A 19,368-nucleotide genomic window follows, 5' to 3' on the forward strand; every position below is an offset into this window, starting at 1 on the left:
TTACAATGGAAAAAAAGGGAACTTTTGGGAACCTGGAGGTCACTGCTAGAGGTAGTTCTGGGAAAGTCACTCCAGATCCCAATATCTCTATTTTCCCCAGCAACACAGTCGCGGGTGCGGCTTAAAGCCCAGCACTCCCCTGTCCTCCAGGCTGGGATTCCAGGGGCCAGTCCCAAGGCAGTCCCTCCACAGACACCTCCTGGGGCTCCTCCTGGGCCCCCAGGGGCTGAGCAGGAATTGTGCCAATGTCTGCACCTTCACCCCCCTCCTGCTCTGTGCTGAGCTCCAAAATATCCATGTGTGACTTATGGGGGTCAGGGGGCACTTCCAAAGGGCAGGATCTGCCCCAAAGAGCAGGATCCACTCTCAAATGAATGGATCCAGCCCCAAACAGCAGGATCCACTCTCAAATGAATGGATCTAACCACAAATAGCAGGATCCACTCTCAAATGAATGGATCTACCCACAAACAGCAGGGTCCAGGCCCAAAGAGAAGGATCCAGCCCCAAAGAGAAGGATCCACTCTCAAATTAATGGATCCAGGCCCAAATAGCAGGATCTACCCCCAAAGAGAAGGATTCACTCTGAAATGAATAGATCCAGCCCCAAATAGCAGGGTCCACTGTCAAAAGAATGGATCTAGCCCCAAAGAGAAGGATCCAGCCCCAAAGAGAAGGAACCACTCTGAAATTAATATACCCAGCCCCAAATAGCAGGATCTACCCCCATACAGCAGGATCCAGCCCCAAAGAGGAGAATCTAGCCCCAAACAGCAGGATCCACTCTGCTTCTCCCCCCAGTGCCAGAACCAGTGATCACAGAGCCTTTTCAAACCAGCTCTACAAAAAAAACACCAAACCAAAAACCCCCAAAAAACCCCCAAAAACAAAGAAAAAAATCCCAACATTTTTGCCTTCATGATGGAAAATGCCTGTGGAAGGGAGAGGCAGCAAAGGTGTGCCCGGGGGTGGGAGGAGGGAGGGAGGGCTCTGATCCCCAGGGAGATCAGGAGCTCACACCCTTTCTGTCTGTCAAGCTGTGGAACTTTTTCAAATGAGCCTGACTTCACTGGTGCCTCCCAAGGACGCTTCATGCCAAGACATCTTCAATTTAAATAACACCAGAGGTTAATTACTCTCACAGCTCCATCAGCCCTTTGTGTCCCGGATAAATCACTGGATATTCATCTCCTGTCTCTGCCAGGACCCAGCATTGCAATACCTGCCCTGCTGGAGCCTCACCGTGCTGAAGGGATTATTTTCCAGATTTTCCAGCCCTTGAGTCCCAGCTGAGCCACATTTCTCTGGCTTTGTGCCACGGGGAGGGAGGGAGGGAGGGACGTTCCCATCGGTGATGTCAGAGATGGGCTGGGATAAAGAGGAATCAGGTGTTGAGAGGAACAATGTGGGCTCTGCCAGTGAAGCTGCTCCTGGTCCTGAGCAGCTCTGCCATGGACAGGCATTCAGATCTGGGAGTTTGGAGGCACCCCAAACCCTCCTTGTTGTGTTTGCTCAGCAGCAGAGCCCACTCTGGCTGCTCCCTGGGCATCCAGGGCATCATTTCTGCACCAAAATCCACTGGGCACACAAGAAGGGACAGAACAACGCAGCTGCGGGCACAAAATCAGCCTGGCACTTTGGGCAGCTCACAGGGCACAGGGGGTGTTTGGACAGGTGAGGGAGCAGTGGGGACCCCAGAGAGGGAACTGACCCCATCCTACCCACAGCCAAGGGAAAAGCATGTGGGACTCACCTCCCTTGTTCTGGCAGCATCTGGCTGCCTCCATGGCTCAGGATAAAGCATCTGAATTTTCCCTGTCATAACTTGTTTTCACAGCCACATTTCCTGGCTGCAGGGTGGCAGAGGCAAGAATTTACAGCAATAGATTCAAAGCAACTCCTGGAAGGAAGGCATGCTCTGCTTTTTATGCATGACAAACCAGATTTAGCTGCCTTAAGAGGTGATGCTGGTTCCACAGTGATTACTCCTCTATGGTTTAAGCATTTAAAAAGCACTTTAAGGTTGTCAGGAGCTGTGTTGTGCACAGATTTAGCAGCTCACCTGGTTAATTCAGCTCAATAGGTGAGGTTTGGCTATAAAGCACCCCCAAAACTGAGCTGCAGCAGGAAAAAATTAGAGTTTAGGCCAGGCTTTGTGCCTTCCAGCCTGGAAACGAGGGACTGCAATCAGAGCAGAAGCCAGGAGCTGAGGAACTTAGCTGGATGTTTTTTCTCTCTGATGAAACATTCTTACCAAGCGCTAATTGCTGCTAGCAGGGAGCGATGTTATCCCTATAGGAAACTCATCCCGGGGAGCTTGGGAGGGGAAGGAGGTGTAGAAATTTAAAAAAAAAGAAAAAAATTGAGCACATGGGGTGTAAAATCTCGGAACTGTTGAAAAGCAGGGAAGGGAAAACTGTTGCCAAGCACAATACCTGGCTGTGGGGGAGGGAGCAGGGAGGGGTTTCCAAAGCCTCGGGGGAATTTTCAAGCCTGAGGCTCCGAGTGTGCACAGAGTCCCTTTAAAAGGCACTTCTGAGCTTGGTACCTTGCCTTTCCATCTCTCTGGAATATGTTTTGGGGTCAGGTTGGGTGTGGCTTGAGGAGGGTGTTTTGGTTTGGAAAGACAGGAGTCTGCTAAGGAAGGCAGGAACCTCCCCTGAAATGGAGAATGTGAACCCTCCCCACCCCTCTGAATTGCTATAAATTTTAAATTAAGGGGCTCTCAGGCAACAAAAATGATGGAAGCAGGAAATAACAGTTCTTTAATAGGGAAAAGAAAAAAATAAAGGATCAAATAAACAGTGCAGAACACTAGAACAACACTGCCAGAGTCAGAACCCAACCTCTCACCCTGTGGGGTGTTGGTGGCAGTCCAATTGGAAATGTGGCTGCAGTCCTTCTGCAGTGTCAGGGGTGGTTCTGCTGGAGTGGGGATCCTGTAGAGAAGGTGTAGTCTTCCTCTGAAGATCCAGTGGAAGAGGCAGCTGCTGTTCCTCCGGGAAATCCAGTGGAGAAGCTGTGCTGGTGCTCCAGAATCTCCAGATTATATCCGGGCAGCAATGCTTGGCTCCTCCCTCTGGGCTCACATCTGCCAATGGGATGCTGTAGTTCTTATCAGCCATGCAGGGACATTCAGTAGCTGTTATCAGCAGATGTCCCCTCCCGAGGGAGGAGTGATTGTGGTCACTCAGAGAGAGATAAGGCAAACTGCCAACTTGACAAAACATAATCTGCCATACAGATGGTAATGGAAAACAACTTGCATTGCAATCTTCAACTGAGGGTCAGAGCAAAACCAGGACTGGTGAGGCAGTGCCTGCTCCCCCTGGCACTGGGGGAAAACACCCAGGAAACACTTAAAAAATGAACAAACAACCTTAAAATGCCTTTTTTTATGCACTAAAAAAGTCTTTGGCTATCTGAGGAAAATGCTGTCTAAAAAGGATGCAGAAACTGGAGCAAAGGTGTAACTCCTGAAACATAGAAGTGTTTTAACCATGTTTGTATTTTGAAAGCATAGAGATAGAAATAGAAAACATTGATAATTGTTTCTTCACCTGGGGAGTGAACATAATGAGAAACAGGACTTAGGTATTTTTTCTACTTTTGCAATATTCTGCATAAAGAAACTGTAGTGTGTGAGCAATGTGGGAAATACCAAGTAGGAACAGGTATTAAACTAGAGTTTAAGTTCTAGCCAGTACCTTATGGTTCACTACAAATTGTTTTCTAACTCTGTCACATAATCAGTGCAGGCTGCCTGTGTTAGTGCAGAAAAAGCCCCTTGCCCAGGGCTTTTATGTGATTTATGTGATTTATGTGCATTTCCCACTGCCCCAGAACCACCCTGATGCAACTGGACGTGGCTTGTCCAGTTTGTATTTAAAGTTTGTTTGAAGGTTTGTATTTAAATGGTGCAAAGCCATTTACACAAAGCTTTGTAAAAGCCAGGATTTAACTGTGTAAAGAGGAGCAGCAGCAGATGCCTGTGGCTGGAGCTGCAGGCACAGAGCTCAGAGCTCCCTCCTAGCTGACATGGCAAACTAACCCTGCTTCCCTTTCTCTTTGCCCCCAGTGCCTGCTGGCAGAACCAGTCAGTCCTGGACACTGCAGAGCATCTCCTTTATCCCCAGAATGAGAATCAGGCAAGTAGAGAAGTTTGTGCTACGGATATGTGTTCTTTGTGCTCCTCTGATGTAGGAAACTTGTTAATACTGGTTGAAATTTCAAAGAAAATGATAACTTTTGTGAGTCAGAGGTGGTGACAGCCCCAAGCCTTGGCTTAGGCTGAGAGCCCAGAACATGGGGAAGGTGGCATCAAAATCCTGTCAAACTGTCTCCCACATTACAGTGGTGACACAGTTTGAATCAAAACATTTGGAGATATTGATAAAGGTTCTATATTTTCCATAGAAATTCTGTTACTTTTTGTGAGAAATCAACACTGAGGAAAATATCACAGAATTGTGGAATGGTTTGGGTTAGAAAGGACCTTAAACCCATCCAGTGCCACCTTCCACTGTCCCAGGCTGCTCCCAGCCCTGCCCAGCCTGGCCTTGGGCACTGCCAGGGATCCAGGGGCAGCCACAGCTGCTCTGGGCACCCTGTGCCAGGGCCTGCCCACCCTGCCAGGGCAGAACTTCAAGTGTCTGTGATATTTGTCAAAAATAGTGACAAGAAATGTTCATTCAGCCAAGCTAGCACAAGTCCTGTGTTCTGGAAGTTGCATTTCAGAAGCCCAAATCCAAGTGGAAGAGGAGGAGTGAAGCCATTAGCCATTCCAGGGATGGTCTAGCTGAATATTTTCTCAGTAATTCAGCCCAAGAAAGGAAACACTGAGCTCCAGACATGTGGGCAGCTAATGGGAATAAACTGCATAAATGCATTCAAAATTCGGGCTGTAATCATCAAAATTTAGCTCAAAACAAATGAGAGGTTTGGAGAGAGGAGGCAGAGGCTGAGGAATGGGATCAGGAGATGGGAAGTCCTGGTGGAGCTGTCCCTGCCCATGCCAGGGGAGTGGATGTGAGCTTTAAGGTCCCTTCCAGCCCAAACCATTCTGTGGTTCTGTGATAAAAGACTTGTGGGGAGTGAGAACTGATAGCAGGTGGACAAACCTCTCCTCTGGATCCCTTTTCTTCCCCAATAAAAGCCCACCAGGAGAGTGAGATGTGTTTGTAACCTCATCTAACACATCAGAGCTGCTGCCTTCAAGCACCAGTGCTCTAAGGACTGAGCCTTAAAAGACACCGAGCCCTCTTTGAAGTGTGCATTGCTGTTTTTAACAGCGTGCATTCCTGCTTTTAATGCCACAGAACCACCCTGAGTGCCCCAGAGAGGCTGAGCTGGGCTTCCAGCCCTTTCCTGAGGGCACAGCGGGTCCCTGAGCTGGGTTCCTTTTCCTGAGGGCACAGAGCATCCCTGAGTTCCCAGCCCTTTCCTGAGCAGATCCCTGAGCTGAGTTCCCTTTCCCGAGGGCACAGGGGATCCCTGAGCTGGGTTTCCAGCCATTTCCCAAAGGTGCAGATGAATCCTGAGCTGGGTTTCCAGCCCTTTCCCAAGCAGATCCCTGAGTTCCCAGCCCTTTCCCAAGCTGGGCTCCCTCTCCTGAGGGCACAGAGGATCCCTGAACCAAGTTCCCAGCCTTGTTCCAAGGGCACAGCAGGTCCCTGAGCTGATCTCCCTTTCCCAAGGGGGCAGATGAATCCTGAGCTGGGTTTCCAGCCCTTTCCTGAGCAGATTCCTGAGTTCCCAACCCTTTTCTGAGGGCAGCGGATCCCTGAGCTGATCTCCTTTTCCCAAGGGTGCAGATGGTCCCTGAGCTGGGTTCCTTTTCCTGAAGGCACAGAGGATCCCTGAGCTTCCTTTCCTGAGGGTGTAAAGGATCCTTGAGTTCTCAGCCTTTTCCTGAGAGCACAGAGGATCCCTGATCTGAGCTCCCAGCCCTTTCCCAAGCACAGCCCTGAGCTCCCAGCCCTTTCCCAGAGGATCTCTGAGTTCCCAGCCCTTTCCCAAGCAGATCCCTGAGCTCCCAGCCCTTTCCCAAGCAGATCCCTGAGCTCCCAGCCCTTTCCCAAGCACACCCCTGAGCTCCCAGCCCTTTCCCAAGCACAGCCCTGAGCTCCCAGCCCTTTCCCAAGCACACCCCTGAGCTCCCAGCCCTTTCCCAGAGGATCCCTGAGTTCCCAGCCCTTTCCCAAGCAGATCCCTGAGCTCCCAGCCCTTTCCCAAGCAGATCCCAGTGCTGCAGTGCCCGGGGCACGGCTCTGCAGGGCTCTGCCAGCCCAGCCCTGGCTGCTGCCAGGGTGCCAGGCTGTTGCCAAGGAATGTGACAGGCCAGCAGTGCAGGCTGTCTCCTGATTTGCTTTGAAAGGACATCACATCTCCGTGCCTGACACAAAATCCCTTCTGCCTGGGGAACGAGCCTATCAGGGACAGGCTTAGAGGGCTTTTTGTGTTAGGGAGGAGAAAAAGCAAATATGCTCAGCCCTTCTCCCTGCTCCTGGCAGCCTGGGGTGTGCAGACTGATCCCTCTGGAAGCAGGGAGTTCCCAGCAGGAATGCAGTCCTGGGGCACAACCAGCACAGCAGCAGCTCCTATGGGCCTTTGTCTCCCAAATTCAGGAATCACAGCGAGATGTGAGGAGCAAATCCACCGGGAATCTGTTCCTCAAAGGATGGCCCCAGGAATGGTGTTTGAGGCTCTGATCTCCTGCTAATGAGTTTGTGAAATGTCAGCCAGGCTTTGCAGGGCAAAGCTAATGAGGAACAACGCGGTATCAGGCAGAGTTCAGGAGGGTTAAACGAACATGGGTTTCAAATCCTCATGGTCTGAGCAGAACTGCAGCCTTTGCTGGTGGAGTCAAGCCATGGAAGTGAAATGGAATATCATCCTCGCTCCCAGTGTGATTTGGGATTAGGTGGATGAGAAATCAGCTTTAAACGTGGCCTGGTGCAGTGCTGACATCTGTGCCTGCTCCTGCTGCACTCCTGGAGCTCCTCCAGCTGCCCTGGGTGAAACACCTGCCTGAGGAGCAGCCAAATGCAGGCTTTGGGAGTCCCTTGTTCCCCCAGTGACCCTGCCAGGCACACTCAGCACAGCTCCCATTTGGGAGTGACAGAGCCATGGTTTGTTGGTGCCACCATCAGGGGCTGTGACCTTCCTCAGGGGTGTCCCTGCAGCTGGTCCATGCCCAAACTGGGATGTCTCCAGTGATGAGGGGGTGGTCAGGGCGTGCTGTGCTCAGCCTGGGCACTGGGATGTCCTGGGGCTGGGCACTGCCCTCACCTGCAGCAGTGACTGTGCCTGTGTGGGGCTGTGGGGACAGAGTGGCTGTTCCTTGGTGACAGCACTGACCTGCCACCATCAGAGCAATGGGGTGACACAGTCTCTGTCCCTCAGTGACAGCCCAGCCTCCCCTGGCAGCAGCAATCCCTCCACTCTGCCTGGAGCCACCCTCCCTGCAGACAGCTGAAACACAGGGGAAACCTCCCAGCCCTCCTGGTGTGACCCTGTCCCCTGAGCAGCAGCAGCAGAGGGGCTGCAGTCCCCTGGAAGAGACTCAGGAGCTGTGAGGGGAGGCAGGGGGACCCAAGGGCTGTGTGGGGTCACAGCATCCCCAGTGCTTTGGGGCCCATTGGCACAGCCAGGGTTGCAGGCTGGGCTCAGCCCCTGGCACCCATTGGCCTCTCCAGCTCACCAACAGCTGTGCCAGGCTTGGGAAGGGCAGGCAGAGCAGCCAGGGAGGGAGGAGATTTCCCACTTAGCACCTTGCTTGTTGCTGCTCTTCTTCATTTCCTTGCAAACACAAGTCTGAGCCTCACAAGGAGCAGTGTCCCCTGTGGGACACTCACAGCCCCTCTGTGCTGGGATCAATCCAGCCAGAAACAGCCTCTGCACATAAACCTGCCTCTGGAAAAAAGCTTCTTTGCCACTCACAGAACTCAGAGCTCTCCTCCAACCCTTTTCTTTGTTTCTCCCCAGGCCCAGGAGCTGCTCTGCTGCTTTTTTGACCCCCTGACATCAGAGAGCATCCACCGAATTGAGGCCCAGCACTGCTAGCAGAGAGGGGCAAGGCAGCCTTGGATGCCACAGTGGACATGGACACACAGACTCCAGCAGCTCTAAGAGCACTGTTTGTTTGGAATTAAACACATCTGAGGTGTTAGCATGGCTCAGAGAAATGAGAGGGGTGGAGGAAGGCTCAGTGCCCCAAAACAAACCCCTGTGGAATCCATCCAGAGACAATCTGCCTGTGAGCCTGGAGCAAGGCTGGGGGAACCTCAGGAGGCAAACCCAGGGCCAGGTGCTCACTCTGTGTCTCTCAGGTGCCTTCTGAGGAGTCCACCTCCCCCAGGCCTCAGGGACTGCATGGAGAGATGGAGAGACTCTGCTGCTGCTGCTGCTCTGAGCCAAAGAGAAACCCATGGAATGGAATGGAAACAGAGGGGAAGCTGCATCCCTGGAGGGTCAGAGCACCAGGCTGAGCTGTTCAATAAGGTGAAGGTTGGACAGCTCAATGCTCACCTGCCTGTGCTCCAGCAGCCCTGTCCTGGGCTGTGCCACCCCTGCTCCCTGCCATGGGCACACAGCCCTGCCTCCTCTTCCTCCTCCTGCAGCAGCTGCTGGTGCTACAATCCTTTCTAGGAGCCCAGAGGAAAGGAAGCTGCTGTTGATACAAACCCACAGCCTTCCTGGGGCACTCTGGGCTCCTTTTCCTTTGGGAAAGGCTCTGCTCAGCCCAGGAAGCTCCTGTTCCCACTGCCCTGCTCCAGACTCTGCCCTGGGGTGGCCCCACCTCGGGTCTGGGGCAGGTGTGGGTGCCACAATATCAGAAGGATCTGAAGCTACTGGAGAGTGGCCAGAGGAGGGACCTGGGCATGGGGAAGGGTCTGAGGAGCAGCTGAGGGCACTTGGATTGTTCAGCTGGAGGAGGAGACTGAGGGCAGAGCTCAGGGGGGGCTGCAGCCCCTCCCCAGGGGCAGCTCTGATCTCTGGGACAGGGACAGGGAATGGCTGGAGCTGGGCAGGGCAGGGCCAGGCTGGATTTTGGGAAAGGTTCTTCCCCCAGAGGGTGCTGGCACTGCCCAGGCTCCCCAGGGAATGGGCACAGCCCCGGGGCTGCCAGAGCTCCAGGAGAGCTTGGGCAGTGCCCAGGCACAGGGTGGGGGTGCTGGGGGGTCTGTGGATCCATGATCCTTGTGGTGCCTTCCAGCTCAGGACATTCTGTCATTCCCTGCATGCCTCTGGTTCCAGCCATGGCAGAGGTGGCAGGGACAGGGACAGGGACAGGGACAGGGACAGGGACAGGGACAGGGACAGGGACAGTCCCTGTGAGCGTCCCAGGGGTGAGGGCAGAGCAGTGGGGCCAGCCCAGCTCTGGCTGCTGTGGGTGAGCCTGGGCTGAGCCCTCCTCCCTCCCAGCTGTGACAAGGTGGCACCTCTGACACCTGTCCCTTTGCAGAGGAGACAGAAGTGCCCAGTGATCCCAGAGCTGTCAGAGGTGGGGCCCTGCAAGCTCTGCCTCCTCAGCAGGGTCCAGTCCTAGCACAGCCCTGCCCTTCCCTAATCCTGGAACAGCAACAGGGATTGTCACAGGCAGCCAGGTGTGAGGGGGACACAGTGACCTGGCCTGACCTCACACAGCATTTCAGTGTCACAATCACACAAACCCAGCCTGGTTTGTGTTGGAAGAAACCTTAAAGCTCATCCCATCCCACCCCTGCTGTGGGCAGGGACACCTTCCCCTATCCCAGGCTGCTCCCAAGCCCTGTCCAGCCTTGGAAATTTCTCCCAGCCTCTGCTCCCCAGCCCTGCTCTGCCTGGATGGGCTCTTTGGGCTCTGTGGTGGGACCAAACATCTCCACAGAGGAGTGGAGAGGGGAGAGGCAGCTGCCCTGTCCCTGGGGAGGCTGAGGTCCTTGGAGTCATCCTGCTGGAGGAGCCTGCTCTGCTCCTGCAGCTAAGTAGGCCATTTCCTGCACTCCAGGCACATTTCTGTCATGCTTGTGAGCCCTGCACAGCTTTGAAACAAATGGAAATTAAAAGGATCCACCCCCAGCACTGGGGGAATTTATCTGGAAAAGGAATGGAATAAGGAGAGCAGCTGAGGGAGCAGCCCTGAGGAGCTGCACGTGAGGAGGGGCAGCAGCAGCCCTGACCCTGCCAGCCTGGTGCCACAGGGGTCACAGAGCCCTGTCCCTGTCCCTGTCCCCTCAGAGCTGTGGGACTGCAGCTGGACACGGTGAGGGGTCAGCAGTGAGCCTGGGGAGGTGACATCCCACTGGGTGACATCCCACTGGGTGACATCCCACTGGGACACCCCCAGCCCACCTGGGCTTGGCAGCAGCATTCCCAGGAGCTGAGACACATTAATTCATTAATTAATTCATGGAATTAATTAATAAAATCAGAGAATTATGAATGGTTTGGGTGTGAAGGGACCTTAAAGCCCATCCCATCCTCCACCAGCCATGGCAGGGACACCTTCCATGTGATGGTGTTCACAGGGGTTCTCAGATTGGGGAAGAGATGAGGATCTGACTCCATGTGTCAGAAGGCTGATTTATGATTTTATGATATATATTACATTATATACTAGGAGAATAGAAGAAAGGATTTCATCAGAAGGCTGGCTAAGAATAGAATAAGAAAGAATGATAACAAAGGTTTGTGGCTCAGCTGTCTGTCTGAGCCAGCTGACTGTGATTGGCCATTAATGAGAAACAACCACATGAGACCAATCCCAGATGCACCTGTTGCATTCCACAGCAGCAGATAATCATTGTTTACATTTTGTTCCTGAGGCCTCCCAGCTTCTCAAGAGGAAAAGTCCTAAGGAAAGGATTTTCCATAAAAGATGTCTGTGACATTTCCACTGTCCCAGGCTGCTCCCACCTGGCCTTGGGCACTGCCAGGGATCCAGGGATCCACCCTGTGCCAGGGCCTCAGCACCCTCTGAGTGGAGATCAATTCACTGTGTAACAAACCAGGGCCTGGCACAAAACATTTCCCATTTCCCATCCCCTTCCAGACATCCCTGCTGAGGCTCCATCCACCACCTGTGCCTCAGTTTCCCCCCTAGGAAATGAAGGTGGCAGCTCTGCCACATGCCCCAGGCACAGCAGCACCATCCCAAAAATGGGGCAGCACCCAGATATCCCTGAGCAAGGAGCTGCTGCAGTGCTTTGGGTTCCTATTTTAAAGCCCAGCTAATTAATCTCAGCGTACCAAACTCGCACAGAGCAGGGGGAAGAATCATCCTCTGGTATTTCCAAAATGCCAGCATGCCAGAAATAACCCTGCCAGCCTTTTCTCCTAGAGAATACCCCACTTGTCTCTGGGGAAGTGACAACCAGGAGCACCACCAGGAACCCATCCCTCCATCCATGGGAGCTGCAGCTCTTGCACTGTTTTTTCCCTGGAAACTGCCACAAGGCAGCCAGGATTAGCTAATCAGAGCTGAGGAGCAAATTAATGATTGAAAGAACTAGGAGAAAGGCAGATTTGATCCGAGATTGCCAGCTTTGCAGCTGGCTCCTACTTGCAAACAATTCATTTAGATTATGAAAGCAAGAAATTGAGTACAAAACCCCCTAGATTGTTTGCTTCCTGGAGAAAGAAAAGAAAAGAAATGGAATTTAGATTAAAAATTATGCAGAATAGTATTAAATCCCCACCCTCTTGTGCCTCCCCTCTTGCTGGAAAACCAGAGCTAATCAGAATTTTGCATTGTTCTGCTGCCAGTGTCAGAGCTGCCTCAATGGAGGAGAGATAAAATACAGGAGGTGGCATTTGCTGTTAACCCCTTAGGGTCCTGCTGTGGCAGGAATGGGAACACAGAGCCTGGTGCTGAAATCCCATTCTTCCAGCTCCTTTTAGGGGTGAGTGTTGGGGGCACAGCAGCTAATCCTGGCTGCCTTGTGGCAGTTTCCAGGGAAAAACAGTGCAAGAGCTGCAGCTCCCATGGATGGAGGGATGGGTTCCTGGTGGTGCTCCTGGTTGTCACTTCTCCAGAGACAAGTGGGGTGTTCTCTAGGAGAAAGGGCTGGCAGGGTTATTTCTGGCATGCTGGCATTTTGGAAATACCAGAGGATGATGCTGCTTCCCCTGTGGCTGCAGAGGGTCAGCACCCAGCACCCCCAGCCTGGCCAAACTGACTCTTTCACCCCAAAAAAGAGTGGGGTTCTGCTTCAGCCCCGTGCATGATCCTGCTGAGCCCTGGCAATGTCCCAGAGCCACCAGCCTGGGGATGACAGCACAGCCATCAGGATTTGCTGCCCGCCCAGCAAACTCAAAATTGGGCACTTAGGTTTCACCATGAGGTGCATGGAGCAGGAGGAGCTGATGGACCTGCTGCAGCTGTCCTTGCATCATCCACACCCACCAAACTTGATAACCCTGAGCCAGGCACCTCCCATGCCCACAAATATCTGCCTTGCTCTGGCTGACAGAGCCAAAAGCATTTGGCTCTCTTGGCCAAGAGCCACTGCTGATCCCCAGGGACACCTCAGAGCCCCTGCCAGGGCCTGAAGGGGCTCCAGGAGAGCTGCAGAGGGACTGGGGACAAGGGATGGAGGGACAGGACACAGGGAATGGCTCCCACTGCCAGAGGACAGGGATGGATGGGATATTGGGAATGAGGAATTGTTCCCTGTGAGGGTGGGCAGGCCCTGGCACAGGGTGCCCAGAGCAGCTGTGGCTGCCCCTGCATCCCTGGCAGTGCCCAAGGCCAGGCTGGATGGAGTTTGGAGCGACCTGGGATAGGGGCAGGTGTCCCTGCCCATGGGAGGGGTTTGGGTGATCTTTAAAGTCCCTTCCAACCCAACTCTCCTTCCATGGCTGAGATATCACAGGGGGTGGCTGGTCCTTGCCTCTCTCCCTGGGGTGGGACCAGGACTGGGCTCCAGTCCCAGTTCTGTCCCACAGGGCGGGCATGGGGGCAGTGCCCCTTCCCCAATCCCCGATCTCCCCCTTCCCAGGGCACCACTGCAGGCCTGTGGCAGCAGGAGCTGGTGATTAATTGGTCCCTGGCACTCCCCCTGGCAGGGCTGGAGGAGCACAAAGGGCTCTTTGTGTGATCTAAGGGCTGGGATGAGTCACCCACAGGGAATGAGCCCAGGGAATGGGGATGTTCAGCCAGAACGGGCCCAGGAGCTCCTGCAGGCTCTCACTGGGGCACACGGGGGACCAGGGCTGGCAGTGCCTTGTCTGGGCCCTCCTGGCATGGCCATGGCCCAGCAGCAACAGCACTGCCTGTCCCCAAAAGTGACCAGTTTGATCCAGTAAACCAAGGCAGAAACTCTGCCAGGACATTTCACACAGTGTGGGGTCAACTGGGGCTGCTGGGCCTACAGAAACTCCTGGGGAGCTCAGCTGAGGGGCTGGAGGGTCTGTCTACAATCATCCATCCATCCCCCATCCATCCCCCATCCATCCATCCATCCATCCATCCATCCATCCATCCATCCATCCATCCATCCATCCATCCATCCATCCATCCCTGTGGATGTTTAGGCCTCACCTGGGGCTTTGCTGGGCCCTGTCCTGAGCTTGTCCTTGGCTGCTCTGCCAGGTGACCCAATGGCTCTGACCCCTGGAGTCTCCTCCTTGCCCACCTGTGGGATCTTGGCCATTTCCTGGCCATCAGGAGCCTCCTGACACCTTTGTGAGCTTTCAGAGATGATTCTGGAGATGAAAACATGTCCAGCAAGATCACCAGGATGCTGCAGGTGCTCAGGACCCCCAGGTGGCTCCAATGGGGCTGTTTGTGACTGGTTTGCCCAAGACAGTGGTGAGGGCCTGGAGCATCTCCTGGTGAGGAAAGGCTGAGGGAGCTGGGGCTGCTCAGCCTGTGAGGAGCCCCAGCTGAGAGGGACCCTCAGCCCTGGGTGTCCCTGTCTGTCCCTGGGTGTCCCTGGGAGGGGCAGGGCAGGGCCCAGCAATAGGCAGGAACTGATCCCAGGAGTTCTATTTGAACATGGAATCATCAGGGATGGAAAAGACCTCCAAGATCAGTGAGGCCAAGCTCTGACCACTCCCATGGACCATCAACACGAGGAGGAACTTCCAGTGACCAAGCACTGCCCAGAGGGGCTCTCAAGGCTCCTTCCCTGGAGGGATTCCAGAGCCACCTGCCCACAGTCCTGACCAACACGCTCTGGGGACCCTGCTGGAGCAGGGTGGGACCAGGTGAGCTCCAATGATCTCTTCCAAGACGAATTGTTCTGGAATTCTGTGATCTGGATGCTGTGATGTACCAGCTGTCCCACCTGGCACTGACACCTGGGAGGCTTCAAGTGACAGAGGGAAGGAGGGAGGAGAGTGGGGTAGGATGTCCCTGCTGCTCTGCCCGGGGCTGGCCATTGCCCCTCAGCTGGCCAGTGTCCCTCAACTGGCCATTGTCCCTCGGCTGGCCATTGTCCCTCAGCTGGCCATTGTCCCTTGGCTGGCCATTGTCCCTCAACTGGCCATTGTCCCTCAGCTGGCCATTGTCCCTCGGCTGGCAGCCCCTGCCTGGAGACTGGAGAGTGCTTTTGGCTCACAGGAGCTCACAGAGCTCGCAGGAGCTCGTGGGGCTCCAGATCCCACCTCACCCACAGCTGCAGTCCCAGCTCTGAGGGTGACTCTGCCTGTGGGGCTCCTCCTCTCCTGAGCTCTGGCAGATGTGGTGGCTGATTCCCCCTCACAGCAGAGTGCCCAGTGAATGCTCCCCTGGGGCTGTGGAGCAGCAGCTCCCAGGAATGGATGGTGGGACACTGGGCAGTGACTGGGAGCCCTGATCCTGCAGGGAGGTCCCTGTGACACAAATGGGATTGGCGCTGGTCCCCAGGGCTGTCCCTCCCCAGGATCCAGCCTCCTTGGGAAGCCTGGACGGTGCTCAGCTCCTGATAGAGCATCCTGGGCTGCTCCAACCCTGCTGCCAGCCCTGGGGTCCTGCAGAGCTGCTCCTCTCCCCACAGGGCTGTCCAAACACATGGAAGGGGTTGGGGTGCTCTGGAGCAAACTGAACACCCCTGAGAAGCTCCTGAGCACTAAAGCAGCACAGTCCATCCATCCTGAGCTGCTGAGCTCCCACCCAGCCACAGCCAGAGCCCAAATCCGGCCCAGAGCCACGGCCAGCACAGCTGGCAGCCTCCAAACATTGCAGCGCCCCTGGCCTGAAGCCAGGGCAGCTGTGTGGGCAGGCAGGCCTGGCACACACCCGTTATCCTGGCCAGCCTGGTGGGGCACACTGACCCAGGAGCTCACGGGGTCCAGGGGGACTTTGGACCTTGGTCCTTGGAAATGGCTCCTGGCTCTGCTCCTCAAGGCAGGCCTGGCCCCCGAGTGGCTGCAGAGGTGCCACAAACTGCAGTGAGGCCGGCAGAGGCTGAGGGAGCTGGGGCTTCCTGGGGATGGAGGGAACTGAAATCCCTGTCCGGGACTGCCAGAGCTGGGAGCAGCCTCAGGCAGGAGGTGCCGATGGGATCCTGCCCAGGAGGGTGGGGCAGCCCCAGCAGAGGGACCCCAGGGCAGCTGCGGGGTTGCCCCCTCCAAATGGTCCCGTTATCACCCCCTGTTTCGTGCCAGGGAACAGCTGCACTGCAGGGCACATCTGGCCTTCCCTTGAGAACTGGCCCCAGCCCCGGGGGCACCCAGGTGTCCCAAATTCCTTCGTGCCAAGGCTGGGCTGGGGGAAACTCTTGTAAATAAATCTTGTAAATAAATCCCCGTGTCCTGAAGCAGTGCGAGGGATGAGGTCGTGCCCCAGGCTCACCTGCAGCCTTCCCCATAAGATTCCCTTCCCTGCGGCGTCTTCAGGGCTGCAAGGTGATTACCATCCCCTTCTGGGGTGATTAACATCCCCCTTCAGCTCTTCCAGCCACGTTCTGGATGCCTTTAAGCCCCCGGGGTGTTACACATGGCTTACAAGTCGGGCTCCATTAGCGCTCGATTCGCTGTTTATTAAAACCTCGATTAATCTTGTATTAATGCTCTTCAAATGCGACTTTTGTGGAGGTGCAGCAGCCTCTGAGAGGAGCTAAGCTTCTCCCCAGCCCTGTGCCGCTGCTGTCAGCGAGGAATTAGCTCGGGATCTCTCAGGGCTCGGAGCTGAGGGGTTGGGAGGCTGCAGAGAGCAATGATGAGGATGCCCGTGAGGATGCTCTGATTAATGGGGTAACACCAGCCCAGAGACACCAAATTTGGGGCAACGGGGGAGCAGGGTCCAGAGCAGACAGGAGGGTGTGGGGGCAGCCTGGGGATGGATGCTCTGCTTGCCAGGACCTCACAAATCAGAGCAGGTGGAAGGGTTCAGAATGGGAAGACCCACATCTGAAAAGCAGAAATCTCTCCCGCCCCTGCCCTGCAGCCGTGCGGCTCTGGGAGGGCTGTGCAGCAAGGAGGAGCTGGCCCAGCCCTCGGAGCCAGCAGGAATTGCACCTCGTGCTCCTCCGTGGGTTCGGGATGCTGCCTGTGCCAGATCCAGCGGCACGGCCGGCGAGGCGCTGAGGGATGGAGGAGATTTCCCATTCCTGCCAAGCCGGGATGCTGCAGTTGCCATGGCAACGAGGGCGGCCTGCGAGCTGGAGCCCACAGCCCAAACCTTTGGGGCTGTTCAGGGCTGGGGGTGCTCTGAGCCCTGGCAGCTCCCCGCACCCAAAACTGCCCGCAGCACCCTGCTGCCAAAGCTGGCACCCCCAGCCATGCCTCAGCCGAAGGAGCCCGCTGGAAACCCTGCCTGTTCCGTGGGGAAAACAAGGAAAACACCCGCTGAAAACCCTGCCTGTTCCAGGGGGAAAACCCTGTCTGTTCTATGGGAAAAACAGGGAAAACACCCGCTGAAAACCCTGCCTGTTCTGTGGGGAAACACCCTCTGAAAACCCTGCTTGTTCCATCGGGAAAACGGGGAAAACACCCTTGAAAACCCTGCCTGTTCCACGGGGGAAACCCTGCCTGTTTCATGGGGAAAACCCTGCGTGTTCCATGGGGAAAACAGGGAAAACACCTTCTGAAAACCCTGCCTGTTCCAGGGGGAAAACCCTGCCTGTTCCATGGGGGAAACAGGGAAAACACCTTCTGAAAACCCTACCTGTTCCAGGGGGAAAACACCCTTGAAAACCCTGCCTGTTCCATGGGGTAAACAGGGAAAATACCCGCTGCAAACCCTGCCTGTTCCACGGGGAAACACCCTCTGAAAACCCTGCTTGTTCCATGGAGAAAACGGGGACAGCACCCTTGAAAACCCTGCCTGTTCCACGGGGAAAACACTCGTTGCAAACCCCGCCTGTTCCAGGGGGAAAACGCTGCCTGTTCCTTGGGGAAACACCCTCTGAAAACCCTGCCTGTTCTATGGGGAAACACTCGCTGCAAACCCTGCCTGTTCCATGGGGAGAACAAACCCCTTTGTGTGGGGAAGGCGCCCAGAGCCGCTGTGGGGAGGCAGCACCGGCCCAGCGAAGCCAGCAGAGATTCCCGCCGCATTTTCCTGCTGTCCCCGGCCCGGAGCCGAGACCCCGGGGGCCGGGGCTGGAGCAAGGGCAGGGAGCCCCGGCAGGGCCCGGAGAGCGGCGGTTCCCGAGGGATGCTCCAGGGCCCTTCCAGCAGGCAGGGCCGTGCTGGGAGCCGGGCCGGGACAGCCAGCTCTGCTCTGCTCTGCTCTGCTCTCCCAAAGGTGGCTGGCTCGTCACACAAGGTCACCTCTCCCTCCCAGCCTGCTGACCTTGCCAGGCAGCACAGGCTGCGTTTTTCCCCACCTCGGGACAGTTTTTGCTGTCTGTCTCCGGCAGCTCATTCCCGCTGGGGCCCTCGGCCGCTGCCAGGCCTTGACTGACATCTGTCCATCATCCCTGGCAGCTGGAACCGCGGAGAGCAGCGGGTCCCCGCGGGAAGGACGAGCAGGGACGAGCCCGAGCTGCGTCCCCTCCGTGGGCAGTCAGCTGTCACCAGAGAGAGCATCGGGCTGCCCCCGTGCCCGCTCCCCTCTGCCGCATTCCCGCATTCCCGCATTCCTGCCCGGTTCCGCCGGGGCACCGGATGGCACATGAGTCACACTTCCTCCCCACGCCCGTTCCAGCGCGGTGCCGCCGCTATTTTTGGAAGTTTTGGAAAGCGGATCAGCCCGCTGAAGGATGCTCGTGGATGCTCCCCACGCGGGGCCGGCGTCCCCCGTGTCCCCGAGCGGCGCTGGGGAAGCCCCGGCAGCCCGGACCCTGCGCTCCGCTCTCCGCTCGGCTGCGTGGGAACTCCCTCCTCGTCCCACGGCCCCTCCTGAGTCAGCAGCGAGCTGCAGCACCATCCTAGTGGCAAAATATTACCTTTTAAAGGGCTTGTTTGCGATTGGGGTGGGACTTCGTGCGATGCCAGCTTGGCGTTGATCGCTGCGCTCCCAACGAGCGAGCGGATCACCCCCGGTTATTTTTATTCCCAACCCCCAATGTTTTAGCTGGGGCTGCAGTGCCTCACAAAGTGTCTGTGAGGAAAACCGGGCACAATCCAGCTCCGGAATCGAGGGGTGGATGAAATCCGAGGCGGGATCAGCAGCTGAGTGTCACAGCCGGGCCTTCCGGGCCTGCCCAGCTCGGAAGGATCTGGTTTTACGGGATGCTGCACCCACACCCACACCATTGCACACCTGCCACCCCATCCCCTTCCCTCCGCTCCTCCACGACCTGCCCAAATCGAGGATTATTTTCCTTTCAGGGCAGTGATTGTGCTGCTCATCCTTCCCTCGGGATCTGCCCAAGGTCAGCGGCCGTGCCCAGGGAACAAACCCGGAGGGGACACGGGGATGTTGTGGCCCTGCCATGCAGGTGACACCTCTGCCGTGCAGGCGCTGCCCTGGCAAACTTCAGCTCCGTTTTTTGTGCCTGGAGCTTTTGCCTGGAGCCAAGCAGCAGCTCCTGCCCCGCGGGCGCTGCCGGGCTCGCAGCATCCCGACCTTGCCGGGATAAAATTAGCCCCGCTTGCCTTTGGATTAAAGGCAGCTCCGCTTCGGCTCCGAGACGTCAAATGGCAGCGATCCCTTTTTTGTCTGGATAGGGGAGGGGAGAGTCCTGCCAGCCAGCCTGGTGACAATGACATTGATTTCCTAGACCTCTCGGCGTGGCCAAATCTGTATTTTTAGCCGGGGAAGGGAAAAATACGAATCACGTGTCAGAGCAACGCTTTCCGTGCCCTGGTGGGAGGGAAGGAGCCGGGAGCCGCCGCTGCCGGAGCCGGGGACGGGCAGGACTCGCTGCCCGGTGCCCGGAGCGGGGCTGGGGATGCACCGAGCCTCCATCCCCGGCACTGCCCCGCCATGCCCGGCAGGCTCTGCCCTCCTGCAGCGGGGTCCCCACTCCCCGAGGATCCCGCCCGTCCCCTCCGCATCCCCCGTGGCCCTTT

General features: G+C 56.1%; 1 protein-coding gene across 1 annotated transcript in view; it reads left to right on the forward strand.

Moving 5' to 3' along the window:
- Positions 1-8,064, forward strand: part of DNAAF8 (dynein axonemal assembly factor 8) — a 99,462-nt gene extending 91,398 nt beyond the window's left edge. The window contains exons 31-32 of the mRNA XM_059484044.1: positions 4,092-4,148; positions 7,987-8,064. Of these exons, the coding sequence (XP_059340027.1) occupies positions 4,092-4,148; positions 7,987-8,064 (135 nt within the window). The remainder of the gene's footprint in view (positions 1-4,091; positions 4,149-7,986) is intronic.
- The last annotated feature ends 11,304 nt before the right edge of the window (positions 8,065-19,368 follow it).

The sequence above is a fragment of the Ammospiza nelsoni genome, chromosome 17, assembly GCF_027579445.1.
Source record: "Ammospiza nelsoni isolate bAmmNel1 chromosome 17, bAmmNel1.pri, whole genome shotgun sequence".
NCBI classification, from domain to species: Eukaryota; Metazoa; Chordata; class Aves; order Passeriformes; family Passerellidae; genus Ammospiza; species Ammospiza nelsoni.